General features: G+C 38.2%; 3 protein-coding genes across 3 annotated transcripts; all 3 read left to right on the top strand.

Annotated features, from left to right (window-relative positions):
• Positions 1-43: 43 nt before the first annotated feature.
• LOC140937030 (F-box/WD repeat-containing protein 5-like) lies at positions 44-6,150 on the top strand. The gene is made up of 3 exons (XM_073386553.1): positions 44-707; positions 2,310-3,111; positions 5,832-6,150. Exons 1-3 carry the CDS (start codon positions 155-157, stop codon positions 6,100-6,102), a joined length of 1,626 nt encoding a protein of 541 aa, XP_073242654.1. The 5' UTR covers positions 44-154; the 3' UTR covers positions 6,103-6,150.
• A 2,635-nt stretch (positions 6,151-8,785) lies between these two features.
• On the top strand, positions 8,786-11,322 carry LOC140938886 (ventral anterior homeobox 2-like). Its single transcript, XM_073388411.1, has 3 exons — positions 8,786-9,629; positions 10,487-10,674; positions 11,009-11,322. The coding sequence occupies exons 1-3, from the start codon at positions 9,305-9,307 to the stop codon at positions 11,153-11,155; spliced, it is 660 nt and encodes a 219-aa protein (XP_073244512.1). The 5' UTR covers positions 8,786-9,304; the 3' UTR covers positions 11,156-11,322.
• A 5,115-nt stretch (positions 11,323-16,437) lies between these two features.
• On the top strand, positions 16,438-23,287 carry LOC140937821 (uncharacterized). Its single transcript, XM_073387397.1, has 5 exons — positions 16,438-16,762; positions 17,245-17,286; positions 18,903-18,948; positions 20,672-20,959; positions 22,838-23,287. Exons 1-5 carry the CDS (start codon positions 16,438-16,440, stop codon positions 23,166-23,168), a joined length of 1,032 nt encoding a protein of 343 aa, XP_073243498.1. The 3' UTR covers positions 23,169-23,287.
• The last annotated feature ends 398 nt before the right edge of the window (positions 23,288-23,685 follow it).

Here is a 23,685-nt window from a genome sequence, read left to right on the forward strand (position 1 = left end):
GCTGGCTTACATGAACGGGTACTATTAAAAGCTAAACAAAAAAATGTCGGATCGAAACGTACCCGAATGCTTGATAGAAAGTTGGAAGAATTTTTATTTTTCGTTTCCTGATACCTAAAGACGAGTTTAGGGGAGAAGCTTCAATTCTACTCAAATGTCTGTAGCAAGAACTAAATCACCGATGTTGGTTGGATTCAACAACATTTGGAGAAATCTTCCAGACAGTCTCCTGCTGCACATTTTTTGTTTTCTTTCTCCGAATGAAGTTGTCCTTGCTGGTGAAGTCTGTCGAAACTGGAATCGCGTTTCTGAGGATGAATTGCTCTGGAAACACTTGCTTCAAAAGACTTTGCTCAACAGAGCAGGCGACAACATTGAGCTTCCGGTTAAATCATCTTCTTGGTTTGAAGAATATAAAAGAATCTACCAAACCACCCCTGTAGTGGAAGGCCAGGTACTGAAGGAACACACCGATGAAGTTCTTCACGTGACTTTTTCACACGATGGTCAACTTTTGGCATCAAGTTCGAAAGATTGCAGCGTGATTCTCTGGCGGGTCTACGATTTCCATCGTTGTGTTAAAATGGTGGAAAAGATAAACTTTGAAGATCACAATTGGGAGTATGTTCAGTTTTGTGAATTCAATAAAACCAGCACTCTCCTTCTTGTATCAGGGGTTAATAAGATGCGAGACTTGAGTTTTAGAGGTGAGTTCTTTTCATTTGCCTTTTTTAAATTTTCCATAATACACTTTGTTTGCCCCAATAATAAAAATAATGATAATAATATCATGAGAATAATAATTGATAATGATGATGGTGACGGTGGTGGTGGTGATGATGATGATAATGATGATGACGATGATGATGATGATGATAATGATGAGGACAATGATAAGACAACTTATTCAAGGAACCCTCAATAAAAATAATGACAAAAATAATAGTAATAATAATAATATAATGAGAATAAAATGATAGTTAATGATGATGGTGATGGTGGTGATGATGATGATGATGATGATGACAATGATGATTGTGATGATGATGATGATGATGATGGTGGTGGTGGTGGTGGTGGTGGTGGTGGTGGTGATGATGATGATGATGATGATGATGATGATGATGATGATGATAAGACAACTTATTTAAAGGAACCCTTAGTTTACACAGCCAATTCTCTTTTTAAGATGGACACCTTTGGAACCAGCAGTAAGTGTCCGTCTTAGAGAGATGTCCATTTTATAGAGAGTCATATCAAGGGTGCAAAGAAAGACAGGGACCGAATCTAGGTGTCCATCTTATAAAGATGTCAGTTACAAGAGAGCCAACTGTAGACTGCTTGGATCATCACAAAGGTTTTGATAGTCTGAGATCTCGGGTCAATACTTTACTTTGTTTCAGAGGCAAATCATGTGTTAAGTAAAAGTTGATAGTGATAGGTAACAATAATAATTATTGTTTTCAATTTCTATTGGCACAACAGAAAAAAAAGTTAAATGCAAAGTTTGGGGAAAGACATCTGCAACTGCGTAAAGAACGTTTTAAGCCTTTGGGTCAAATGGACAACAGTCTCAAGTACGGTTGTACATGTATTTTGTAAGGGGCAATGAAATGGTAGCCTGTGTCGCAGATGTACATGTAATCTAACCCCAGTTAGTAATGTCTGTGAAGCAGCATTAAGATCAGACTCAGCGTATTACGGGAAGTGTGTTTTGACTTTTCTTTCAACCTGGGCCAAGTTGTTCAAAGCGAGGTTAAGATAATTCAAGGTTAGTGCGAGATTTGAATTCAGATTTAAAAGCTTAAAAAGCTTTTCAGTTTTAATTCTTTTTGTCTACAAGTTGATGATTGGAAGCTCTAAAAAATAATAGAGAAATTTATCCCAGAAAATGCTTTTGAACACAAGAAAAAGAAACTTGGGTTAAATTTAACCCCGGGCTAAACGCTAATCGGCCTTCGAACAACTAGGCCCAGATTAGAAATTATGACAAGTACTCAAATCCTGGTACACTGGTGGGGCCCAGAATAAGTATTTCAACATACTGTTTTACGGACTGACTTAACCAGAGTTTAGTTTCGTCTGTGGCGCAGGCTATGACATTGTTGTCCTTTATACATTTTTTTAAATCATGACAAGTACTCAAATCCTGGTACATTGGTGCTTGCCCAGAATAAGACTAGTATTTCAACATACTGTTTCACGGATGGACTTAACCAGAGTTTAGTTTCATCTGTGGCGCAGGCTATGACATTGTTGTCCTTTACATTTTTTATGCCTGTTGCTATAGACTGTGTTTACTTTTACAGGTGAAATCTTCATACTTCAGCTTCAAGGATTCAATGCAGTTGGTGTACTTCATTGTGTAAACAGTGAACCATATGATGTGTTTGGAGCTTGGCTAACAGAAAGATACTATATTTCAGGCACATTTGAATTCATGGAAAACGATTCATCTACTTCAGAGTTATGGGCAAACTGTGCATATGGTTTTAGTGAAGACTATCAAACAAAACTGGCCCGGGTTGTTAATTACAATTCTAGCTCTGTGAGAACTGTTCTTGTAGCCAGGCCAAGCGGCAAGTGTAGTTCACGACCTACCAAAGGTTCCTCAGCATTGCGAAGAGATGATCATATTTGCTTGATTTTTACCCATGGCACAGTGACTTATGTCCCCCATCAGATTGTCTTCAAATGGCTTAAACTTGAAAATGGAGATTATGCCACAAGGAAACTGTCCATAATTAGAAACAGCCATACAAACAGTAGCTGCATGGAAAGAGGCAGAAAAGGTGAAGTTGGCTATGAACCATGTTACACAGAAGAGGAACATTGTATCGAAACCAATGCTCACATTATTGGCATGAGCTTGTCACCAGATCAGCAATTTCTCTATGTCAATTGTCGCCCTTGGCAACAGCAAGATGGAAAAGATAGAACTGGTCCACGGCTAATTGCTTCTCCTCCCGAAATCTCCAGTGAAATAACCCTACGGGTTTACAGCTTGGCCACATACAAACTTGTTGGTGTTCATACTGGCCATGAAGCATATACTCCTAATGATGGCTGCTTCTTTATTTTTCTTAATGTTGCAGACAAGTTTGTTGCAAGGTAAGACCTCCATTTAGAGCGGTTTTCATTTGGTTTTGCACTTTCTACACGATGCGATTGGCTTAAAAGATTCGCGCCACCTTTTCATCCAATCAGAAGTAAAACCAAAGCCAATTGTGACGCGCTCGCATGCATTTTCCCGCGCTTTGCGTCAGCCACATGTAATTACTTCGAGTTTTGATTGGTTCAATGTATTGTCTGTGTCCTATGTGATTGGCCAGAGTAATTACTTTGGTTTTGGTTTTACGACACTCAAACGAAAACCACTCTATCGCACCAAATATTCCAAGAGCCATATTCACAATATAATTCACATTTAGGTCAATCCAAATAAACAAAATTGTTAAAAAGACACTTGAATTCGAGCTTGCACTTTGGGTAAGCAGTGCCCTCATTTTGATTACCCTGGAGCCACTTCTTGCCCTGACTTTAGTTAATGATTTTCTCAGAGGTTGACTTGCCTTGACACAGGGGCAGATCGAGGGGGAGGGTGCAGGGAGTGTCCCCCCCCCCCCTCCCGAGATGACCTACAGCTTTCTAATACAACTGATATTCTGCAAAAAAAACATTGTGGTTTATTGGTGGTGAAGTAAAACATGAGACAAGGTTGAAGAATTTATGTTAAGGTGACCGAACACAGTTTTGCAGGTAGTCAGCGGTAACTCGCGTGACAGCACAAGTTTTAAATTAGACATACAAACATGGTGGAGAAAAAGCAATGGTACACAAAAGACAATTTCTCAAAATCTACTCATTATTAAAATTTTGTGATATTTGGCAGAATTTTTTCTTTTATGTAAATAATGAGAACTTTAGAAGTTGAACAGACGAATTTTATGACACATTTGATAATAACAGTACAATTACATTATTGATTATCTAAAAACCATCTGTTAAAATTTGGTCAAATAAGTTTCAAATAGTAATGATTAATTGTAGTAAGCTGTGTGCAAGTTTATAGGAAAATCTAAGGAGGGAATTTTATGTAAACTGAGCAAAAGTGAAATTTTAAGGTTGTATTCAATCGTTCATGTTGCATGGAAACAACGAAAACGTCACATATTACCTGTCAATCAAAATCTTTCGTCAGTATATTTTTCACTTGCCAAGTTTCAGCTTGTGAGCTGCAACCTTTTTCTTGCCATGATTTGGCAAGTGACATATACTCACAAACTGCCGAAACTGTGTTCAGCCAGTTTAAATGCTGTAAAAATGGTAGTTTGGCACATCACGTCACCAGTCAGTTATGCCATTGCTTAGGGGTGCACCCCCTCCTAAGAAAAATCGTGGATCCACCCCTGTGACGCTTGCCCAATGGGCAAGTAAGCTTCAATTGTAGCTCGCCCAGCAAGAGAATCTGCTTGTCCTGGACTTAACCAGGTGGAACTATTTTTTCAAGCTTAGCTATTGATCCAGATGCCATAATTGAAACCTGGGGATAGTAGAGCATCTTCCTTTAACTTACATTTATCTTGTGGATACAATTTCACATGAATAGCAAAGTATAGTTAAGCGTTTTACTGAGATTTTCGTGATTGTTAGTTATTGCCAGACGAAAGAAATTTTTTTTGTGTCCTACATGTGTAGGTTGAAATTGCTTTTACAATCATATGTATTAACTTCATCAATTTTTTATATCACTGAATGGTGTTTTCAGTGAAATTTTGTGATACATGTATTTGGTAATGAATATGTTTGGTTAACAGATTCCAACATCATATCGTTTAAACATTCAAAACCAGGCCTTGTTCCAAACCTGAATTTTTTTATATCATAATTACTCTATTTAAGAACATGAAGGTAATAACATTCTCTTTAAATTAGCCCCCCATCCCCACTCCTCTCAAATAAGCCCCTCTCTCTAGTAAGCCACCCTTTTCAGGAGAAGAAAGTTTATAAGCTCCCTTCTCTTTTAAAAGTGATTGACGGTTTCATATAAAGGGGGTCAGGGCCCCTAGGTCTGCTACTTGCATACCATACAAAAAGGCAAGGAAAGGCTCATAAGGCCAGAACTTATTCTGGTTTCTGTAGCATGAAGCGATTAGAAATATTTCTTCTTCCTCTTGATGTGATGCCAGTCTGTCACAGGGTTTTCCCCCATTACTAAATTTGCCAGTGAGAGTTAAGTGTCTTGCCCAAGAACTAAACACGATGACTCAGGCCAGGGTTTGAACCCAGACCTCTTGACCTGTAGTCCGAGTCCCATATCTTGAAAGTCCTGGTAACTTTACAGGCCCAAATCAAAATAATAAAATAAGAATCTTACTAATAACAGCATGGATCCTAGTTTAAAAAAAGTCCAATTTGTGTTGTTAACCAATAGGTTTACCTAAAATGTGATCAAAAATGCTTTCAGGACCCTCTGATTGCCGGCACTTTTGAGAAACAGGTCAGACACAGTGAACCATGGGAGTGCTATCACGTCCAATAAGTGTTCCAAATTTGGTTTCATGATTAATTTTCAATGACAATGTCCTCGGCTTCAGAGCTTGAATGGTCACTGATCAGTTTTGCTGGATCAGACTCCACTTTAACTTGACGGGGAGGGGATAAAAGAAAGAGTAGATGGCGAGAAGGGTGGGAGGGTGCGATAATTCAAGGGAGGCGATTATTTTAAAAATTTCCGTCTAAGGGGGCGATTATTCGAAGGAGGCGATTAATCAAGGGATGGCTATTATTCAAGGAAATACGGTCATTATTTTATTGTTTTTAATCTTCAGTGGAGCAGAGGATCATTGTGCTCATGTTTGGGACAGACACTTTGGAACCAAGCTAGCCACTCTTAAAGGACACAGTAATGTAGTGAACTGTGTTGCATTCAACCCTGTGAACCAACAAATGCTGGTCAGTGCGAGCGATGATCAGACTATCAGAGTATGGAGATCCAGGCAGCTGTCCAAGCTACCGGTGAATGATTCAGTGGAGGTAGAAGAAAGTTACGAAGAAATAAGCTTTGTGGAGGAGAGATTTTTAAGAGAAACAAATGTGTGAATTAATGCTATGTAAATGTAATTATTGAATAGGGAGCTGAAGCAAAGTAGTTTTCGAGGGTTGACATCTTCCGGAATTGGACTTTTTGCATCCTTGGGCAGTGGTTTAACCCAATTTTTTTGGCAAATCGTCCCTATGTAGCTATACAATTTTAGTAGCGTTTAGGCATATTAAAAGGGGAAAAGCCTTACTCCCGGTTGATGTTCGTGAGGCCTTTCAATGGTGGGGGTGGGGTTGGGATATGATGTTTCTTTCTCGGTCACTTCCGAGACTGCCTGTCACCTAGAAGGTTAGGAAAAATGTCACTGTAACATTTTAGCTGGGACACCCTTCAAAAAACGTCCTTGGTTAACGCCGTTTCATTTTCATTATCATCATCATTATTTCTAGAAACGCGCATTTACGAGGAGGGACAAAACGGAAAAAAGTCTCCGTTTGAAAAAATGACGTGCGTTTGGACTGGGTCTTAAGATCAGTATAGCATCACTAGGTCTCACTATTTTACTTTTAAAAAAATTGCTTTAAATAATATATTCGCGACCGTAGAAGTGTTATTAGGTGATATATTTTTTTTAATAATGTTGGAGTGCCAAAGTTTTATGAAGGAGTTACTCAGAATAGGAGGGAAATTTGTTTTTGACATTTTATTTCTAAGGATTGATTTCATTAGGCTTATTTAGCAACAGAACGGGAACGTCAGTTGACGACGGCGCGCGCAAATCAAACAAGTGGCTTGACCAATGGCTGTGCGGCAAATTGGGCACCGGAAGTCGAGTTTAGCCCTTTCTGCGCGCTTTCCCGTCGTCAAATGACGTCCCGGTTCTGTTGCTAAATCAGCCTATTACTTTGCTTGCGTCCAGCCTGCGTAAGTTGGCAGGCATACCAGCTGATCAGGTCATAGTTTCTGCTTGTTATAACGTGGTGGCTGGAGATAGCATTTGCTGCAATTTTATTCCAAAGCAGAGAAGAACCGTCAAAGTAAGGTTAGACCTTAGGTTAGGTCTTGTAAGTACGGTGGCCCATAAGGGACATAAAAACCCAGCTATTTATTTGGGAAATTTGAATGGTAAAAGCCACCGTATGTAAGAGAACTGAGCCACAAAAAAAAATCGGCCTCATTAATGTTTTCAGGTTGTTGCAGGTTGCGAAAAGATGTTACAGAAAGTAGAGAGTAGTTCTACTTTTTGCAACAAAATCTTTACATGTTGCACGTTTTACCGGCCCCAGGAAAACGTGATTTGCATTTTGCAGGAAGTGACGTAATTCCCGTGTATGGCGAGACTCCCGCGTAATTTTGTCCAATCAGAAGTCAGTATTCACGCAACTTGCAACAAACTGATTTTGTTGTAAAACAGGCTTGAACGTGGTTGGTAAACTCGCAACATTGCTTCTCAAGTTGTTTAGCAGCAATGTTGCAAAACAAGTTTTTTTTTTTTTTTTTTCTTTTTTACCGTAGCTTTACCTCGTAATTTAAAAGAAGACCTCCTTTTTAAGACCCCACTGGCTTCTAGGAATGGCACAGGTAACCCAGGCTCTTTAATAGTACCACAGGACGGTTCCAGTAAAATTACAGTGTTTGTATGGGGTAAAAAAACAATCCTAAAATTTGCAGGAAATACTAAATAAAGGTCAATGAACCGTACTGTGGTATTATGACAGAGCCTGGGTTACCTGTGGGAATGGTTGACACGTTCCCATATGCAGACAGTAAAGAGGCAACCGAGGCAGTTGCATTGCTAATGATTTTATAAGTTTCTTGTTTTCGCCTTTACAAAAATAATATGTTGATAAGTCGGCTATACATTAAAACAAATTTTCTCTTATATTAGAGAGATTTAGAGTCATGTTCACGGAGTTAGACTAACGTCAGATTCAAGTTTAAGAATTTCTGAAAAAAGAAAATAAGCTGAGGATAACTGTCCAAGACAGTTCTTATGGATATAACTAAAGAGAAATAAAGATAACTAATTTTTTTTTGCAGAATGAATGAACAGTAATCGACATGAAAAGGGACAACTTGGTCACGTGGTACAAAGTCAAAATCTGCCGTTTGCCGTTTAAACGCGACTCTAAATTTCTCAATTGCCTCGGTGAAAATGTTGTCTGGCTACTTCCCCGAAGTATTTCAGTTAAAATAACTAGGTGTATTTCCCGTTATTAACTAGTGTTATTGACTGGGGGGGCGGTATTCATTTCTAGAAGGGAAAAAATGTAAATTAAGCTTTTGTTACTGGCATGGGCGGTTAGACTACCCGCTCGAACTAACAGAATAAAAAGAAACGCATCCAGAGTAACACTTGAATGATGTTTCAAAACACGTCACAATACTGCGAAAAGAGGCTTTTCATAAGTAAAGGTACCCGTTTCGCTCTTCACGACAGTTGTTAAAAAATATGAGATGACGAAAGGGTTTATCAACAATAGTAGCCGTAATAGCAAGCGTTTCCGTGTGGTTTTGCAGCAAAGGAAGACCGAGGAACGACGAGGAAAGGCCTTATTTTTTTCAGATTTTTTAACCGCGCGAAAAATGCAGGGAACGAGAGCCAAACTAAGCGCAGTCTTTGCTCTGAAACAGCACGGAAACGCGTGCTACGGAGGCTAAAACAATAGCAACAACACAATATAGCACTTTTTTAAAGTGAACTACCGCTTAGTTAAGAAGATTTTAACGTTCTCTTTTTTAACCATGTTGTCCCGGCATACTCTGCGGAAATGCGTTAAAGTCCCGGTTCCATTAAGCAACTGGGAGTTTTTCGCAACCGAAATTTTCTGAATACAGTTAAACCTCGACATAACGAACCTCTGTATAACAAAGTCCTCGGTATAACGAAAGATTTTCTTTACCCTAGTAATAGTAAAACGTGAAAATTAACCTCGATAAACGAAACCTCATTATAGCGAACAATTTTGCAATTTCAAAAAAATTGTCACCTTGAATATAATCTCACGTTGTTGTTTGCCTCAAACATGACTTTAAATCTCTAATTAATGCAAAGCGACGTGGTAATTAATAACAATATGCCATTACATTGAACAAATAGAAATCATATAATATTCCATGAAAAACATTGAGTAAATGTGATTTAGCTTTATTATGTAAGCGATACCTCGATAATTACAAACAAGGTTCTTTCAGTGCATCTGTGGTTACTAGGGGAACAATCGAATCGCTTCATTGGTGGCGCAAGCGAGTGGAGAGAAGATGCTGCAAATTGCTAGATATCCCTTACCTTTTAACCCTACCCCGGTTTTGTGTCCGCTATGCACCTTACCTCCCGGAAATACCCGTTTTACTTTTCAACCGTGTTGTTTCTACCCCACGGAAACACATCCAGAATCGCAAGTCCATCTTCCGGTAAATTCTCTAATGAGTCTGCGGAGGTCCTCTTTTGAGCCTTACAGGGCCCCGGTCCGATCTGTGAATGGGATCCCATTAGCATCTCAGAATTTTCATTCTCCGTCAAACGAGGATATTACGCGAGTGCAGCCTGTGCGAAGTAGTGGCGTTGGTGCTAATCAGCACGGTGGTAAGTCGAACAAGTTCTCTTTACATTTGTGTTTTTCTTTAATTTGAAAGGGCGTTTATCTCCACTTTTAACAGCCCAAGGAAGTCTGAGAGACTTAATTACAAATCGCAAATGACTTTTTAAGAGATACAGTAAGCTGTAAGGACTGTTGAAAAGTTTTCTAGTCTCAGTTTTATCGAGAATTGTTCTGATGAACACGCAGTGAAAACGATTCTCTGACTCATTGGACTGTTCCTCAGTTGTTTTATAATCCTTATTTTGAAGGTATAACAAAAGCTTTGCGTACTTGTGGACCTCTATTTTTTAAGAAATGCGATAAATAAAACAACAGGATGATGAGGGAGTAAGTGTATAACAAAAATAACATTTGATTTTTTTTTTTTTCGAAATGCAAAAAAGAGCGCAAAAGGGGTAAAGCTGAAACGTTGCCATGGTACCGGTTATCACACGCAATTAGATTAAGCTGTCATTGTTGTATTCTTGTAAAATCATAAGCGCATGTATTTGTAAACCGCAGCTAATACTGCTTACATAGGATCGTTTTGTAATAATTATCCAAGTAATGACGTTTAACAAAACTTTACAAAACATAGAACGATTAGACTGAAAAAGTTGACTTGGTTTTTACCCCTTTGGCTACTGTTGCTGAGAGACTTTCTTTCTATCTTGACCATTGGTCCGCGTCAGCCTTTACCACTCATCTTCCAATCGTCTTTGATCATAAGTAATTTTTCCGAAGTTCCCAAGGGGCGATAATCATTTACTGTTTAAAAATACAAATGTCTCTCAGTTGCGGCAAGACTAGAGAAAATGCAGGAGTTCTTTGCTAACTATTTAAAATTTAAATGTGTTGGTAGGTAACAGAGACGATTCAGGAAATTTGCATTGCACTGCCCTTTCTGGCATCAAGAAAAAGCGACAAAAGAGAACTATTTTCACATGTGAACAGCTGAGTCGACTGGAATCTTTGTTTGAAGAGCAGCAGTATATAGTGGGCACAGAGAGACAGCAGTTGGCAGAAGCTCTGAATTTGTCTGAAACTCAGGTTAGCTGTTGGCGACGTTTTTAGAGATTCAGGGCGAACCTTGTCTTCAGGACTTCCCTCAGAAAATGGGTGAAAAGCCCTGGGGACGAGGATGATTCCATTTCTATTTGCACTGTAGAAACGAGAAGGAAACTGGGGCGAATGGATTCCGGAGTCCGATCCTAAGCGGGATTCCGGATTCCTTAAGCTGAATTCCACTATCCCAAAGCCCCGGATTCCGGGTTCCAAAAGTAAAAATTCCTGCAATTCCGGAATCCGGATTACCTTGCATTGGGCGAAATGGTCGTTTGTGCCGATAATCTTACAACTATCTCTTTTTTTTTAACACAAACAGATCAAAATTTGGTTCCAAAATCGCCGAATTAAATGGAGGAAGGAGAACAAGCAGAATTTCCCAGATTTTCTTGGCGCCAGTCCTTTCTCTGTTGCGTGTGCCCGAATCAGACACTCAAGAGGACTGGATTCCTGGGATGACGAGTGATGCGTTGGCGTAATGATAGTAGGGAGCTCAGTATTGCTTTTTAATGATCCACGTGTTTTCATGTTTGCTTTGAAATCGCGCAAGTCTACTTGCGTTTAGCTGGTTGTTAAGAGTTTATAAAGGTCGTTTGCAAAACGAATGAGTGATAGAAACTTTCCGGAAAGCTCCGAAAGTTAGCAAATAATTTATACCCTGTTTTACAAATTTCAAGATGTCTCGAAATTCCTCTTATAGATTTTTGTGAAACTTCGCACAACAGAAGACAAGCACCCAAAAAAGTATAGGTAGCGTAAAGCATTTCCAAAGAAAGGCTGATAAGGGCAGAAATTTGATTTAGAGATAACACTATTGTGACGTCATTGTCGCTTGATATTTATCCGATCACCCAAAAAATAATATCATAATAAAGTTTAGTCTATGTGTAATACATGTATTGCAATTGGATTTACACTAAAGATCAATTCGCTTAAGTATGGAAGATGTCGCTACAAAAATACTTGGTCGAGCCACCTTAAGCTCCCTAATTACCCTTTTAGTAGACCTAACTGACATTCATTATAAAGCAACGGTTTATTCTCGCTAATGCCCTCCATATACTTCTAACCAGCCCAGAAACACTAAACAAAAAAAACATATATGTTTTTTATAACACCCCAGCCACAACGAAGAGAAAGCTTCCCATGATATTGCTTGTTTTATTTTAGCAGATTTTTTTGAAAACGAACCTAACGAAATATGCAGCCATTTGAGTAAAAGGAGCCAAAAGGCAGGGTTTTTTGCGCTGGATAAGCTCTTAAATCACACAAGCGAAAAAAAATGAAAAGAAAAAAGAAAGATCTAGGAGGAAGAAAGGAGGAGAAGAAAAAAAAGCAATGGTTGAACTCTTAGCTTTTATATTGGCTGCTTTGGAGATAGCTTTTGGCTCATACAATCTGTTGACGGAAAAGTTCTACTTGGCGCTTAAATGTTCAGTACAGCAAATGATCGTAACGTTTTCAAAAATCCGGCTAGATACACCTAATTCAATAACTTTGCCTTTAAAAAATGCTTAGAGGAAAAATAAAAAAAAAGGAAAAGCCAATTTACACCACTCTAGCCGCAACAATTTGAAACATAAGGGTTTCAAGATCTTTATTCGGCAAGCGTAAAAACAAATGGAAAATACAACAGCTGTACGCCTACAGTCACTGTATGTTGCAAATTGATGAATCTTAGAAGAGTTTATCAGTAAGCCTAATTAATTCCTATTTGGCTTTTTATATTTTCCTTTTTGAAATTGCGCATATTGGACTTAGTGTGAACCTAAGTATGGCAAGGTGTATGGATACTGACCACGAGATTAATTGTATTCTATAGACGGGAGTATCTGGCAATTAAACACACGGTCTCCTAGAATCGATGTGACCATTACATCTGGAAACCGAGTGTCGCATTTTTAGTATGCGACGCGTCCCCTCTCGACTAATCATATCACAGGGTGCCCAGGCTCAAAACAGTCTCCAAAACCAAAATACAGTATAAGAACAGGTTTTGTTTGGGTGTACATCGTAAGATCGATAAAACGGTTATAATCCACATAAACAATACAGCCATTAAAGTGTACATACCTCATAAAGAGATGTCTCTGTCTTGTTTTCTTTCTGTTTCCTGCTCTAAAAACGTCGTTTTAGCAAGTTATGACGTTTTGGTTTCCGGGGTGTACTCCTGGGAATTCTTGGTGAGGGTGTGCCGCCCGGTTCCCCAAATCCTTACCCTATTCCAGAACAAAAATGTCATTTTTCACACCCGTTTTCAGACCTGGTCTCTAAAATCCATACCCGTTTCAGAGCTAAGAAATTATGTCATCATTACTTTGATTAGAACGGCAACAACAACAACAAAATTAAAATCCGAAAATTTAATATTTCGAAATCGCGTATTTCTCTTTCTTTCTTACTCATTTAGAATTGAAACGACGAATACCTTCATACACTCCTGTAGTTCCCTCGAAGAAACAGGTATCAAAAAGTTTTAGGAGTGTCAAAATACTGTACTTTTGAATACAGAATAATATTCGTGACATTTATACGTGATCTACGTTTATTTCCGTGCATCACCAGTGCAATAATCGTGAATAGCGGTTTTTCCAACATAAATAACAGTACAAGGTTATGTCGTAGGATTTCAAAGTTATTCACATTTTTGGAAAAAATGAAGTTTTGTAGTATATGCCTAGAAAATTGATGACATTCTCTAATAAGTTCCACTATATTCTTCATTAAGGAGGCCAAAAATCATAGAAATCGGTTTGATCTTTCCTGCTGAAAAACGGGATTAAGAAACGTAACCAACACGCTATTTAATAGTTCCGGGCTACCTTACGTAATGTGCTCTATTGGCTCTATTGAGTCTAGTCCCCCTGCAAATGTGCCAACTGGAAGTAAAATATGTTATGAACTCATTATGTTACTATGATAACTTAGATGCCAAGTGCGCTGAATATAACAAGGGTCATAGCAAATTTTCATCTTTATTCTATACATGTTTTGTGGTCGCGGCGACTTTGTTAATGCTCAAACTTGGAAGGTATCGCTCCTAGACATTTACATGGTAAGTGGTGTAGCGTGAAGAAAGAAATTAGCGAAACGAAAGAATTCTTTATTTAAGGTAAGATACTATTTACAGGAAAAGTTATTCTACTTGTATGTCCCTATTGGTTTTCTAAACACGGCGAGAATCTCTCTATCTTGACTCCTTTTGTCTATAAATTTTAAGAAAAAAATAGTTATACTTTTCATTTGAATTGTTCTTTTTAACCAAGGGGCGCAAAAAGGCGGTAAAAAAGTCTTTCGGAAACAGTCTTCGGAGATCAGACCGGTTGTCTTTTCAAATCGCCTTAAATATATGCGATTCTTTCCTTGCATGATGATCATAAAATTTGATCACCACTATCTGGCTTCGGATTGAAGTCTTGTCAAAATGCAGTCTTTACAGGGTTCTTGGTCTTTATCTAGACCTGTCACTCAAATTCCACCATTGGGAACTTAAAGCGTAGTGTTTGGCAAATAACCCCGTGAAAATAAACGAATTCTGTGTGTTAGATTCAAACACTGAAATGGCGAGTAAATTTCAAACCTATATATTTTCAATAATAGCCGTGATAAATGAATGAGTAAACAAATTCTACACCACTAAAGTTACTCTAAAGTAAGAACACTTTGCTGCTTGATATCAGATTTTCACTCCATTAAATTTTGGTGTATTTTTTTATTCTTGATCTTAGAAAATTATTTTATTTTTCCCCTAAAGTCCATTCCAAGTACAGTAAAACCTTATTCAAATTTGGGATCTTTTTTCCTTATATACGGAATGGCTCTGTAAAATTCTTTAAAAAAAACTCATCACATAATCTTCATGACGTATAAAAATAACTAGCGTGAAACTGTCATTAATATAAATTTACATCAACACTTTCAAATTTTCAATCGAACCTAGCTTACATGCCAAAAAAAAAATTGGCGTTCATTCTTGACGCCTTTGTCTATTTACAACTTCAAAAACTTGATATATATACTTATTAATTTTTGACTATGTGTATACACCTTTAAGAGACGAAGACTTTAAATTAAAATCAAAATATCTCTTTTATGAACGGACGCTAACCCGCAATGGCTCCAGATATTGAGCCATTAGAAGTTCTCTTATTGGACACTGTACCCATAGCCATAGTTTAAATGCAGATTTTGGCATGAGTAATGTATGGAGACAAAATGATTGTGTCTGTTTTGCTTTTGATTGCGAGACACGTAGTCTAGTTAAGATAGATAGATAGTTCATTAAAAATCGCTTCGCAGCCCAAAGGCTGAATTATGCAATTATTTTCAACACTATTACGAATTTCTAGAAAAAACTACTTTAAAATATATACTATAAAATATGGTAAATCTAATAAATAATTTAAAATATATCAGAATTAAAAACTTTTATACATCAAAATATTTACAATTTGCTCAAAAAACAGTCGATATTCTTAATTAAAAGGAGGCATCTGTCTTGCCCGTGCAAGAATAAAAGAGTTCTTCGCCCTATTAACACCAACAAGTGGAATGTTATAGGCGCGATTGTTTCTCAAACTAAACCTAGGATTGTTACGACGCGGCAATAAGTTGAAGAGATTATGATTTTTGACGGAAGTACTAGTGTTAAAAAATGTGCTACACAATTGGCGCTAGTGGTTTACCATTGGTGTGATGCCCCCAAATTTGCAAGCATCGCCTTAGCTCAAGTCCGGTATAATTATCGATAGCGCCCTCTTCTTGATACGCACGAGCTCATTAATAAGATACTGGTATTGTATAGTCTTAATAGCCCACGTTCAATACATGTATATTAAAATTCTAACATGACTCCGAGGCCTTAGGATCAAAATTGCAACTTTTTCACGACTCCATTGTCTCGCAATTCCCAGAAGTGAATTGAGCAAAGAGAAAACCAAACCAAGTGTAGAAAAATGACCAGAAAGTCTTGGAATCATGTTACAATTTTAATGTATCGAGCGTGGGCCAACGTAGATCGTACACAAGTTGTGTAAAAAGTTGCTAAATCTACTCACGGCAATTGTGCCCACTTTAGCTGTACTAAAAAGTATAACCTCTCTCTATTGTGGCTTTCTCAACAAGATCATCTATTCCATTATTTGTGTCACTTATAGTGATCCCAAGAAGCTTAGTACTACTTACAACTTGTAGCTCTTTTTCCTCAACTACAACTGCATGAAACTCTTGGAGCTACAAGCAAACGAAATCCTGAGCTCTTTACATTTTTCCGGATTTAGGTTCATCGCAAGTATTTTTATGCAACCAAGTGATACTCTGAGCATTATTAACATCTCCCCTATGAATGATCTCTAAGGCCGTGGTATCATCAACAAATTTCCATCAAAAGGGCGAATGAATAGTAAGATCATTTATCATTAGGATAAATAACCACGGCCCCAATTTGTTACCCTGTGGTACCCCGGACGGGACTGAGCCCCATTCAGCGAAGCAACCTCTAGCTAATTTTATTCTTTGCGAACTATTTGACAAGAAGTCTATAATCCAATTAACAATGCTGCAAGGCATGTCTAGGTTGCATAACTTGGTTATTAACGTATTATGGTCTATGTAATCGAAAAAGACGTAGCTCTTACCCAACGAACCACGAACGAAAAATACGCTAAGAACAGTGTAATCGCTTTCCATTTATTCCAAGTTTCGTTTCAGGTAAGACTCAAGGTAAGCCTCCTTGCAGATAGTTGCACTATGACGGATTGCATGTTTCAGAAACTACCGTCTCTTATTATTTTACTCCCCACTGCTTTCTGGATATTGGGAAAAGCCGCTGGTCAATGTAATTCCAGAGGTTCAGATTATGGAAAGATGCTTAAAGGTCACACATATGAGACATTCAAGATAAACCGCCCTTCTGATTGCGTCATAAGATGTGAAAACGACCCAGGATGCCAGAGCTACAACTACAAGCTGGAGGAAAAAGTCTGTGAACTAAATAACAGATCCAAGGAGACAAGACCTCAGGACTACATAACTGATTTGACCCGAATTTACATGACTGTTCAATTCATTGAAGGTTTGTTTTAACACACACCGTCTTCAAAAACGGGTATAGACTTTGCCCCAGTTTGGTCTGGAATTGGGTATGGTTTTCGAGGTAACTACGGGGGAACATGAACGTATTTGTCGTTTCAATTAAGTCAGATGAATAAAAAGAAAGTAATATACGTATTCGAAATGGAATTAATAAGAAATCTTTTTGTTAGCGTTCTTATCTAACTAATGATGACATAACTTCTTAGAGCCCAAGTCTGAAAACAGTTGTGAAAAATAACATGTTTTAGTCTTAAATACGGATTTGGAGAACCGGGCAGCACAACCCCCACCAAGAATTTTCAGGAGTACTCCCCCCCCCCCCCCCCCCGGGTTCTCAGTCTTTCGTGTATCACAATTGCGCAAAGGTTAACGTGGACTTTTGTAAGTGAGTAATTAAATCCAAATCTAGTATATCTAAATCAAACTAACTGATTTGCTGAAAGAAGTTAACTTATATCCCAGGAAAAGATGAACCCACATCAGATCATCGGGACATGGCTGATGGTAGGTTGAACCATAGTTAATTGAGTGGAATAGTTATGAAACCCGTCAAAGTCCTTTGTTATATGTTTTTGTGGACCTGAAAGTGCACAACGTTCAAAAGAATTCCTATCATTTTGATTGTATTGACCAATAAAAACGTTGCATTAATTTATTCCGTAACAATTTGCCAACAGAAAACAAAGGATTGTGCACTTTCAGGGTGCTTCCAACATAAACTGCAGCACTGTTGTTTTTATCATTGATGTTTGTCGCTTTTCATAACCAATCTCCTCTAATAACTATGGTTGAACTAATCAGGTCAGTATTGATAACTCTCGCCTCACAGCACAGTCTTGGATTCTGGATTCAGACGCCTGGTTTCCCGATTCTTTGTCTCTGGAACTTGAATTCCAGATCCCAATTGTTGGTGGGATTCCGGATTTCTTGAAATATATTCCGGATTCCAAAGGCCAGGAGTCCGGATTCCACAAGCAAAAATTCCAAAAATTCGCGATTCCGGAATCCAGATTCCCTCACATGGGGCGAGAAAGTCTTAACCGATCTAACTCCTGGCCTGCAGACCCCACAAAACAGAAATATTCTCATAACGATATAATAGAAGCTTTACCTTAGACTTCAATTCCTAATTTTCTCGCCTGTTCTCTAAAAATTGATTCCCCGGAAAGCATCATTCGGCTTTTTTTTACCACAAAAGTTAGTTGGCTTATTTCCGTTGAAGGAGATTAAGCCCTCTCCCGATTGCTGAATGATAAAACTCCTAACATTTTTGATAATTTGTTTTCGCCACTACGACATTCTTGCTAAATTAAAACCCGTAGTAAAATGACGATGGCTATCACATTTCCCCGCCAAAATGACGTTGTTTCGCGCGCATGCACTACTTAGTCTACTTAGTATTGGGGAAATCTCTTAAATGTTTAGATGTTACGGAGAAGGTTCTATTTAATGACTTAGTTTTAGTATTCAAATGTGTAAATGGGTTAGCTCCAGATTATTTAGGTAAATATTTTATTAACGTTCAGCAGTTCACAACAAGAACACAAGGGGATGTAACAATTTTGTGGTCCCCCAATGTAAACTATCAATGGGACAAAGGGAATTTTATTTTCGGGGTCCAAAGGAATGGAATGGGCTACCTGACAATATTAAGAACACTAAAGATATTGATAGTTTTAAGCGGAGACTTTTTAATAAGATATTTCATGCGAAATAATTTTGAATATATTTTGAATAATTTTGAATGTATTTTGAATTTAATTGAACTACTGTAAATAAGTTTTCTTTTATTTTCTTTATTACCAGTATTATGTAAAAATTAACATTGTGACTAAAAAGCCCTGTTGAAGGGAGTCTCAATAAAGTATGTATGTATGTATGTATGTTCTCATAGTCGTCCTCGTCTTAGAATCTAAATTTCTCTATTATCTGTTTTAAGGAGAGATTGTTTTAATTTAAAAATCATCTCGAAACCAGTTGTAAACATCCTTTAAATTCTTATTTCTTTAATTAATCCATATTACTTATCCTTTTCCGACTTTTTTTTTTAAAGCGCTATATTGGCGTCGCGCGGTTTTTAGCCTACCCTGTGCTGAAACTGCAACGATAATTTCTTTCAGGTCTCCCTCGTTTCTGGCCTCTCAATGGTACGGATAGTCAAGTCAGGTAAGAAAATAAATGAAATAGTGAAGAATCTTTTTTTTTTCCTTGTGTGTTCTTTTAAGCCTGGTTTCCATATGATCGTCCGGATCGTCCGGATCGGCCCATTTGTGTCAAATAGTGATCAGGGCTTGATGTACATCAAGAGGCCTAACTACAACCCAAATAGAGTACCGAAGTGATAACGTCATAAAAATGAAATTTGTGAAATTATGGGATTTGTTAAGATATTCTGAAAGAACAACGTCCAAGACGCCTACTCGCCAAAAATTAGCAATTTGGAGCAGATTGTCTCTGAGATATTAGCCCAGTTATGCTGTGACGATCCCATACAAATCCTTCTTAATTTGGCTTGGTTCATAAGATTAGGAACCAGGTAAGATTTAGATGATTTGTATGGAGTCATCGGAGCATAACTGGGCTAATATCTAAGAGACAATCTGCCCCAAATTGCTATTTTTTGGCGAGTAGGCGTCTTGGACGTTGTTCTTTCAGAATATCTTAACAAATCCCATAATTTCACAAATTTCTCCAAACAATGGAAACTGGCACCAAATTTAGTGAAACATGAAAATAACTGCTCAGAACATGAAAAGAAGGTACAAAAAACAATTCAAAGACAGTACAGAGGAGAAGTGTGAGGTCACGTTACCATGGTAGCAAAAATTTCTGGATCACAATAAGGGGGAGCTTAAGGAACGACGACGGCGACGGTGACGAGAAAGGGAAAAGCAACAGACTTACGTTAGCAAAACGACAACTCTGCACCTGCATCACGGCTGCGTCATGAAACTTCCTAATTGCACGCGCCCGCCTTATGGAGTAGAAGAATAATTTTTCTTTTTTTTTTCTTCTTAGATACGGTCCTTCCGGATTGAACCCCAGATAATTTCGCCAACATTTGAGAAATTTAGTGAAAGTTGATAACATCGATAAAGTTTATTCACTTTTTAAGTGACGTTTTCGGTTTGTTTTCATCCAGAAATTTTGCTACCATGGCAACGTGACGTAACCACTTCTCCTCTCTATGGATAAACGTGATGAAGCCGGATTGAAACGGAGTACGATTATGTTTTTTGAAAACTTGTTAGCCTCACAGTTTTTCAAAGTTCTTTCTTGTGAGTGTTTATAACGTTTGATGTAATGTTTGGCAAGCGAATTTGTTTGACACCAAGCTCTGGCTTTGTCATTCACAAGTGATTTCTCTTATTCCAAATAACAACAATTTTATTAAAAAGCAAAGAAATACGTCAAACATACACAAAAAAAATAAAGACTCGTGATTGGTATTTCAAAAATGAATTCGAAAACCAAGACACAGTCACTTTAAGACTTATTTGAAGAAAAAAAAAAAGGTTTTTAGCCGGTTGGTTTTGTACAATATTGCGTGAGTGAGGGTAAGTAAACTGTTTTAAGATAAGTTTTAGAATTATCAGCAGTAGGCCATCTCCGAGTTCCCCTGGGACTCTGTACGTGCTCAGCCTTTGATATAGAGATGATTTTTCATTCTAATGCAAATAAACTCATTTTCATGAGAAGGCACTGAGAAAGGTTGTGAACTTTGCTTCATTTTGAAAGTGAGGGTTTTTTGGAACTCGGAATTGGCTTATTAACTAGTGTAAAGTAGGGTACGATCTCAAAAAATCTCTATTCTACAGAGTTCAGATTTCTTCGTGTGGCAGGAATTAACGACGTAAGATGAGACAAACTGTCTTTATATCTTTTGCAGTTTGAAGGGATCTGCAAGATACGAGGAACAAGATGGAAGAACAGCTCTGTATTTAGACGGAAGTAGTGGGACGTTCGCGGAGACTCCGTCTCTTCCCATTCATCGCACAAACCTGACAATCGCCGTATGGATCAAAATGAAGACCTTGGAGGGAAACGAGTATACAGTTTATGGCGACTGGTCTTCTCCTTGGTCGTTTCGATTATTTATTGACCAGCATAGTCACTTTTGTGGCGAGGCACATGCACGACGATCTGGTAAAAAACTTTTCGACCGCACCTGTACAGGGTAGGTATCTTCACCTAGTTAAAGTGCCGATATTACACGAAATTTTGAATTTGGTCCTTAAATATTAAGTTTAAAGAACAATTCGCCACTACCACATTTCCCATAATGCACATTATTTGCCCCTCCCCCCCAAATTTTGCATGACCTTTGTTTTTCATTTCTCCTGGGTATTACAGCCGTCCCAAGAGAAATTGAAAACAATGCTTATGCAAAATTTTGGGGGGTTGAATAAGGTGCATTATGGGAAATGTGGAAGTGGCGTATTGTGAACTTTAAAAATATGTCTTCAGAAATGGGGACTGGGAACGAGCAAACGATCAAAGGAAAGCTGATGACTTCATGTGAAGTCAGTCAGTGCACTCGAGCTCAGCTTCAGTTCATTGACTTTTTTGAGGAGTTAAGCGATATAGCTCACTGTAACGAAGGTATAGCGCAGGAAATGAAGATTCTGAAGATAACTGGGGAGTTTCCGACAACGACAATCCTTCGTATTTGCCACCATCTTATCAATTATTATACATTCTTGCAAATCATTCTGTGTCATCCTTGTAGTGCGATAACGCGGACATTTTTGAAGGAACTTCGCGAGTTTTGAAGACGTAAAAATGGTTCTTGCAAGATTTTTAAGGAGTTTAAATTTATGATACATATTTTACACATAATTTTGAATCGTAAAAAAGACATTATTATATACACTTAAAACACCAATGTAATACCGAGCTTTCGCGTGAACATTTCTTAACCCTCAAAGAGAAATTTCGTATCTTCGCTTGGCCTTTTTAGTATGTATCTTCGCCTGGCCATTTTAGTATGTAGTAGTACATGATTTTCATTAATTTTTGTTTCTTTTTGGATTTCGGTATGGTCATAACATCCATCTGCCGGACTGGCATCCACTGTTCTTATTCGAAATATTTCTGAAGGCAGATGACTAATCAATGGTCAATAGCTTCAAGCGGACATCGATGGGTGATCATCGAGTAAATCACTGAGTATTTAATAACTGATTTTATCATTTAATGCAAATTTTTCTTCCTTTTCATTGGCAGATCGCTTACCTACAAATAATGGTCTGCTCATACACAATGTCGTCCAACTGTGTTTGGCTGCAAATAATATTCTGCTCATGCGTAAATGAAAGCGCGCTTTTCTCCTTCTTGCGAGCGCTTTTGCGTAACAATGGCAAAATGACAGATATTCATTAAAAAACATACTCAGTGACCGAATGATAAAACGATTATCGAACTCGGTTATTGCAAAATACCGTGACTTGTCAGTGTCTCGCAGATCAAGCCTCTCCGATTTGTAAAATTTTTCATTTCGGATCGGGAGCTTCCTCCAAAAATTGTATTTTAACTTTTGATACCGTGACGTAATTTGACGTCAACAAAAGCTGGTTGATTATAATACGTACGTATTGGGTTCGCTCACTTTATTTCAATATTTCAATCAAGTAATGTAAACATCAGTATATTTAATAGGGCCATTTATACGAGGAAAAATAAGACGCGTCTTACATAAGACGCGCCTTAAATAAGACGCGAACTGTACCATTTATACGAGCATGTCTTATCTAATAAGACGCGTCTTAGCTAAGACGTGTCTTATTTTAGACGAAATGTGCCGTTTATACGGAAAGTTCGCGTCTTATTTAAGACACGTCTTATTTTTCCCCGTATAAATGGCCCTAAAATTTCAGAAATGTCAGATTTTTGGTTGAAATGATTTTTCGTTGAAAAGTTGGCTATCTTGGTTCCGCTACTCGGAATTAATTCAAATGTAATTAGGTCCTCCATAGTCAAATAACTCGAGGAAAATAAGTTTACCTTTTAACGCCACCCATTACAACACAATCACCTCACTATTAATATTTTGCAGCAGTGCTCTCTTAGTTAACCAGTGGAGTCACGTGGCAATGACTTGGGGACGTATACAAGCCACCCAAGGTACCCTGAGGCTTTTCATAAACGGAGAGATGAAGAAGAGTATGATTGTCACGGGCGACTCAATGGACTTTAGGAATTCAGGCCATTCAGTGTACGATATTGGCTTAAAGAGAGATAGCAGAACAACAACACATGCCTACTTCAGTGACCTCATGGTGTTTAGTCGCGAGCTGCGCTTTTCATCCATTGAAAATATGAATCAGATAAAAGAAAATCTTGTTCTTAATCACCCATTGTACAATTATACCGCAGAGTTACCATAGTAGCGACCCTCTTTACTTTCGGAATGAGCAGCCTTTGGGGCTCGTTACTTTCGGGGTATGGTTACTCTCAGGGGGTCGTTATTTTCGGGGACCAAAAACCAAAATCAACATCGATGGTCTACCGGACTACCGAATGGTTGAATCAGCCGATGTAGAGAAAATCGAATTCTTCTCTGACTCAGGAGCGAGGAAAGCTAAACTCACTGTGCTTTAAGTCCATGATATAAAAATGAGTTTTATAGTCAGGAGCCTTCCCGGTGATGGGCTCCTGTTATTGTGCAGTATACAGAAGTTTCAGTTTTAACTTGAAGAAATGTTCCTGTTCTTGATAGCGGAGCTCTGGCGCGCGAAGCGCGCCTGCGGAGCACCATGGGTAAGTAAATCTACGCATCCCAGAAAATTTGGTAATCACGTGACCGTACACCGCCCTCAGCCCGCCCGTCCGTCCGCACCACAGGGCAACCAATGTTCAATCACACTTTCTAGTTTGGGAGCACAGGAAGACTGATATTGCAGA

Source organism: Porites lutea, chromosome 5 (genome assembly GCF_958299795.1).
Source record: "Porites lutea chromosome 5, jaPorLute2.1, whole genome shotgun sequence".
Classification (NCBI taxonomy): domain Eukaryota; kingdom Metazoa; phylum Cnidaria; class Anthozoa; order Scleractinia; family Poritidae; genus Porites; species Porites lutea.

Coding starts and splice junctions, on each gene's coding strand:
- LOC140937821 (XM_073387397.1), top strand. CDS start 16,438: ATGACGGATTGCATGTTTCAGAAACTACCGTCTCTTATTATTTTACTC. Junction 18,949..20,671: donor GGTACGGATAGTCAAGTCAG/GTAAGAAAATAA, acceptor TATCTTTTGCAG/TTTGAAGGGATCTGCAAGAT. Junction 20,960..22,837: donor TTCGACCGCACCTGTACAGG/GTAGGTATCTTC, acceptor AATATTTTGCAG/CAGTGCTCTCTTAGTTAACC.
- LOC140937030 (XM_073386553.1), top strand. CDS start 155: ATGTCTGTAGCAAGAACTAAATCACCGATGTTGGTTGGATTCAACAAC. Junction 708..2,309: donor GCGAGACTTGAGTTTTAGAG/GTGAGTTCTTTT, acceptor TTACTTTTACAG/GTGAAATCTTCATACTTCAG. Junction 3,112..5,831: donor GCAGACAAGTTTGTTGCAAG/GTAAGACCTCCA, acceptor TTTAATCTTCAG/TGGAGCAGAGGATCATTGTG.
- LOC140938886 (XM_073388411.1), top strand. CDS start 9,305: ATGCTGCAAATTGCTAGATATCCCTTACCTTTTAACCCTACCCCGGTT. Junction 9,630..10,486: donor TGGTGCTAATCAGCACGGTG/GTAAGTCGAACA, acceptor ATGTGTTGGTAG/GTAACAGAGACGATTCAGGA. Junction 10,675..11,008: donor TGAATTTGTCTGAAACTCAG/GTTAGCTGTTGG, acceptor TAACACAAACAG/ATCAAAATTTGGTTCCAAAA.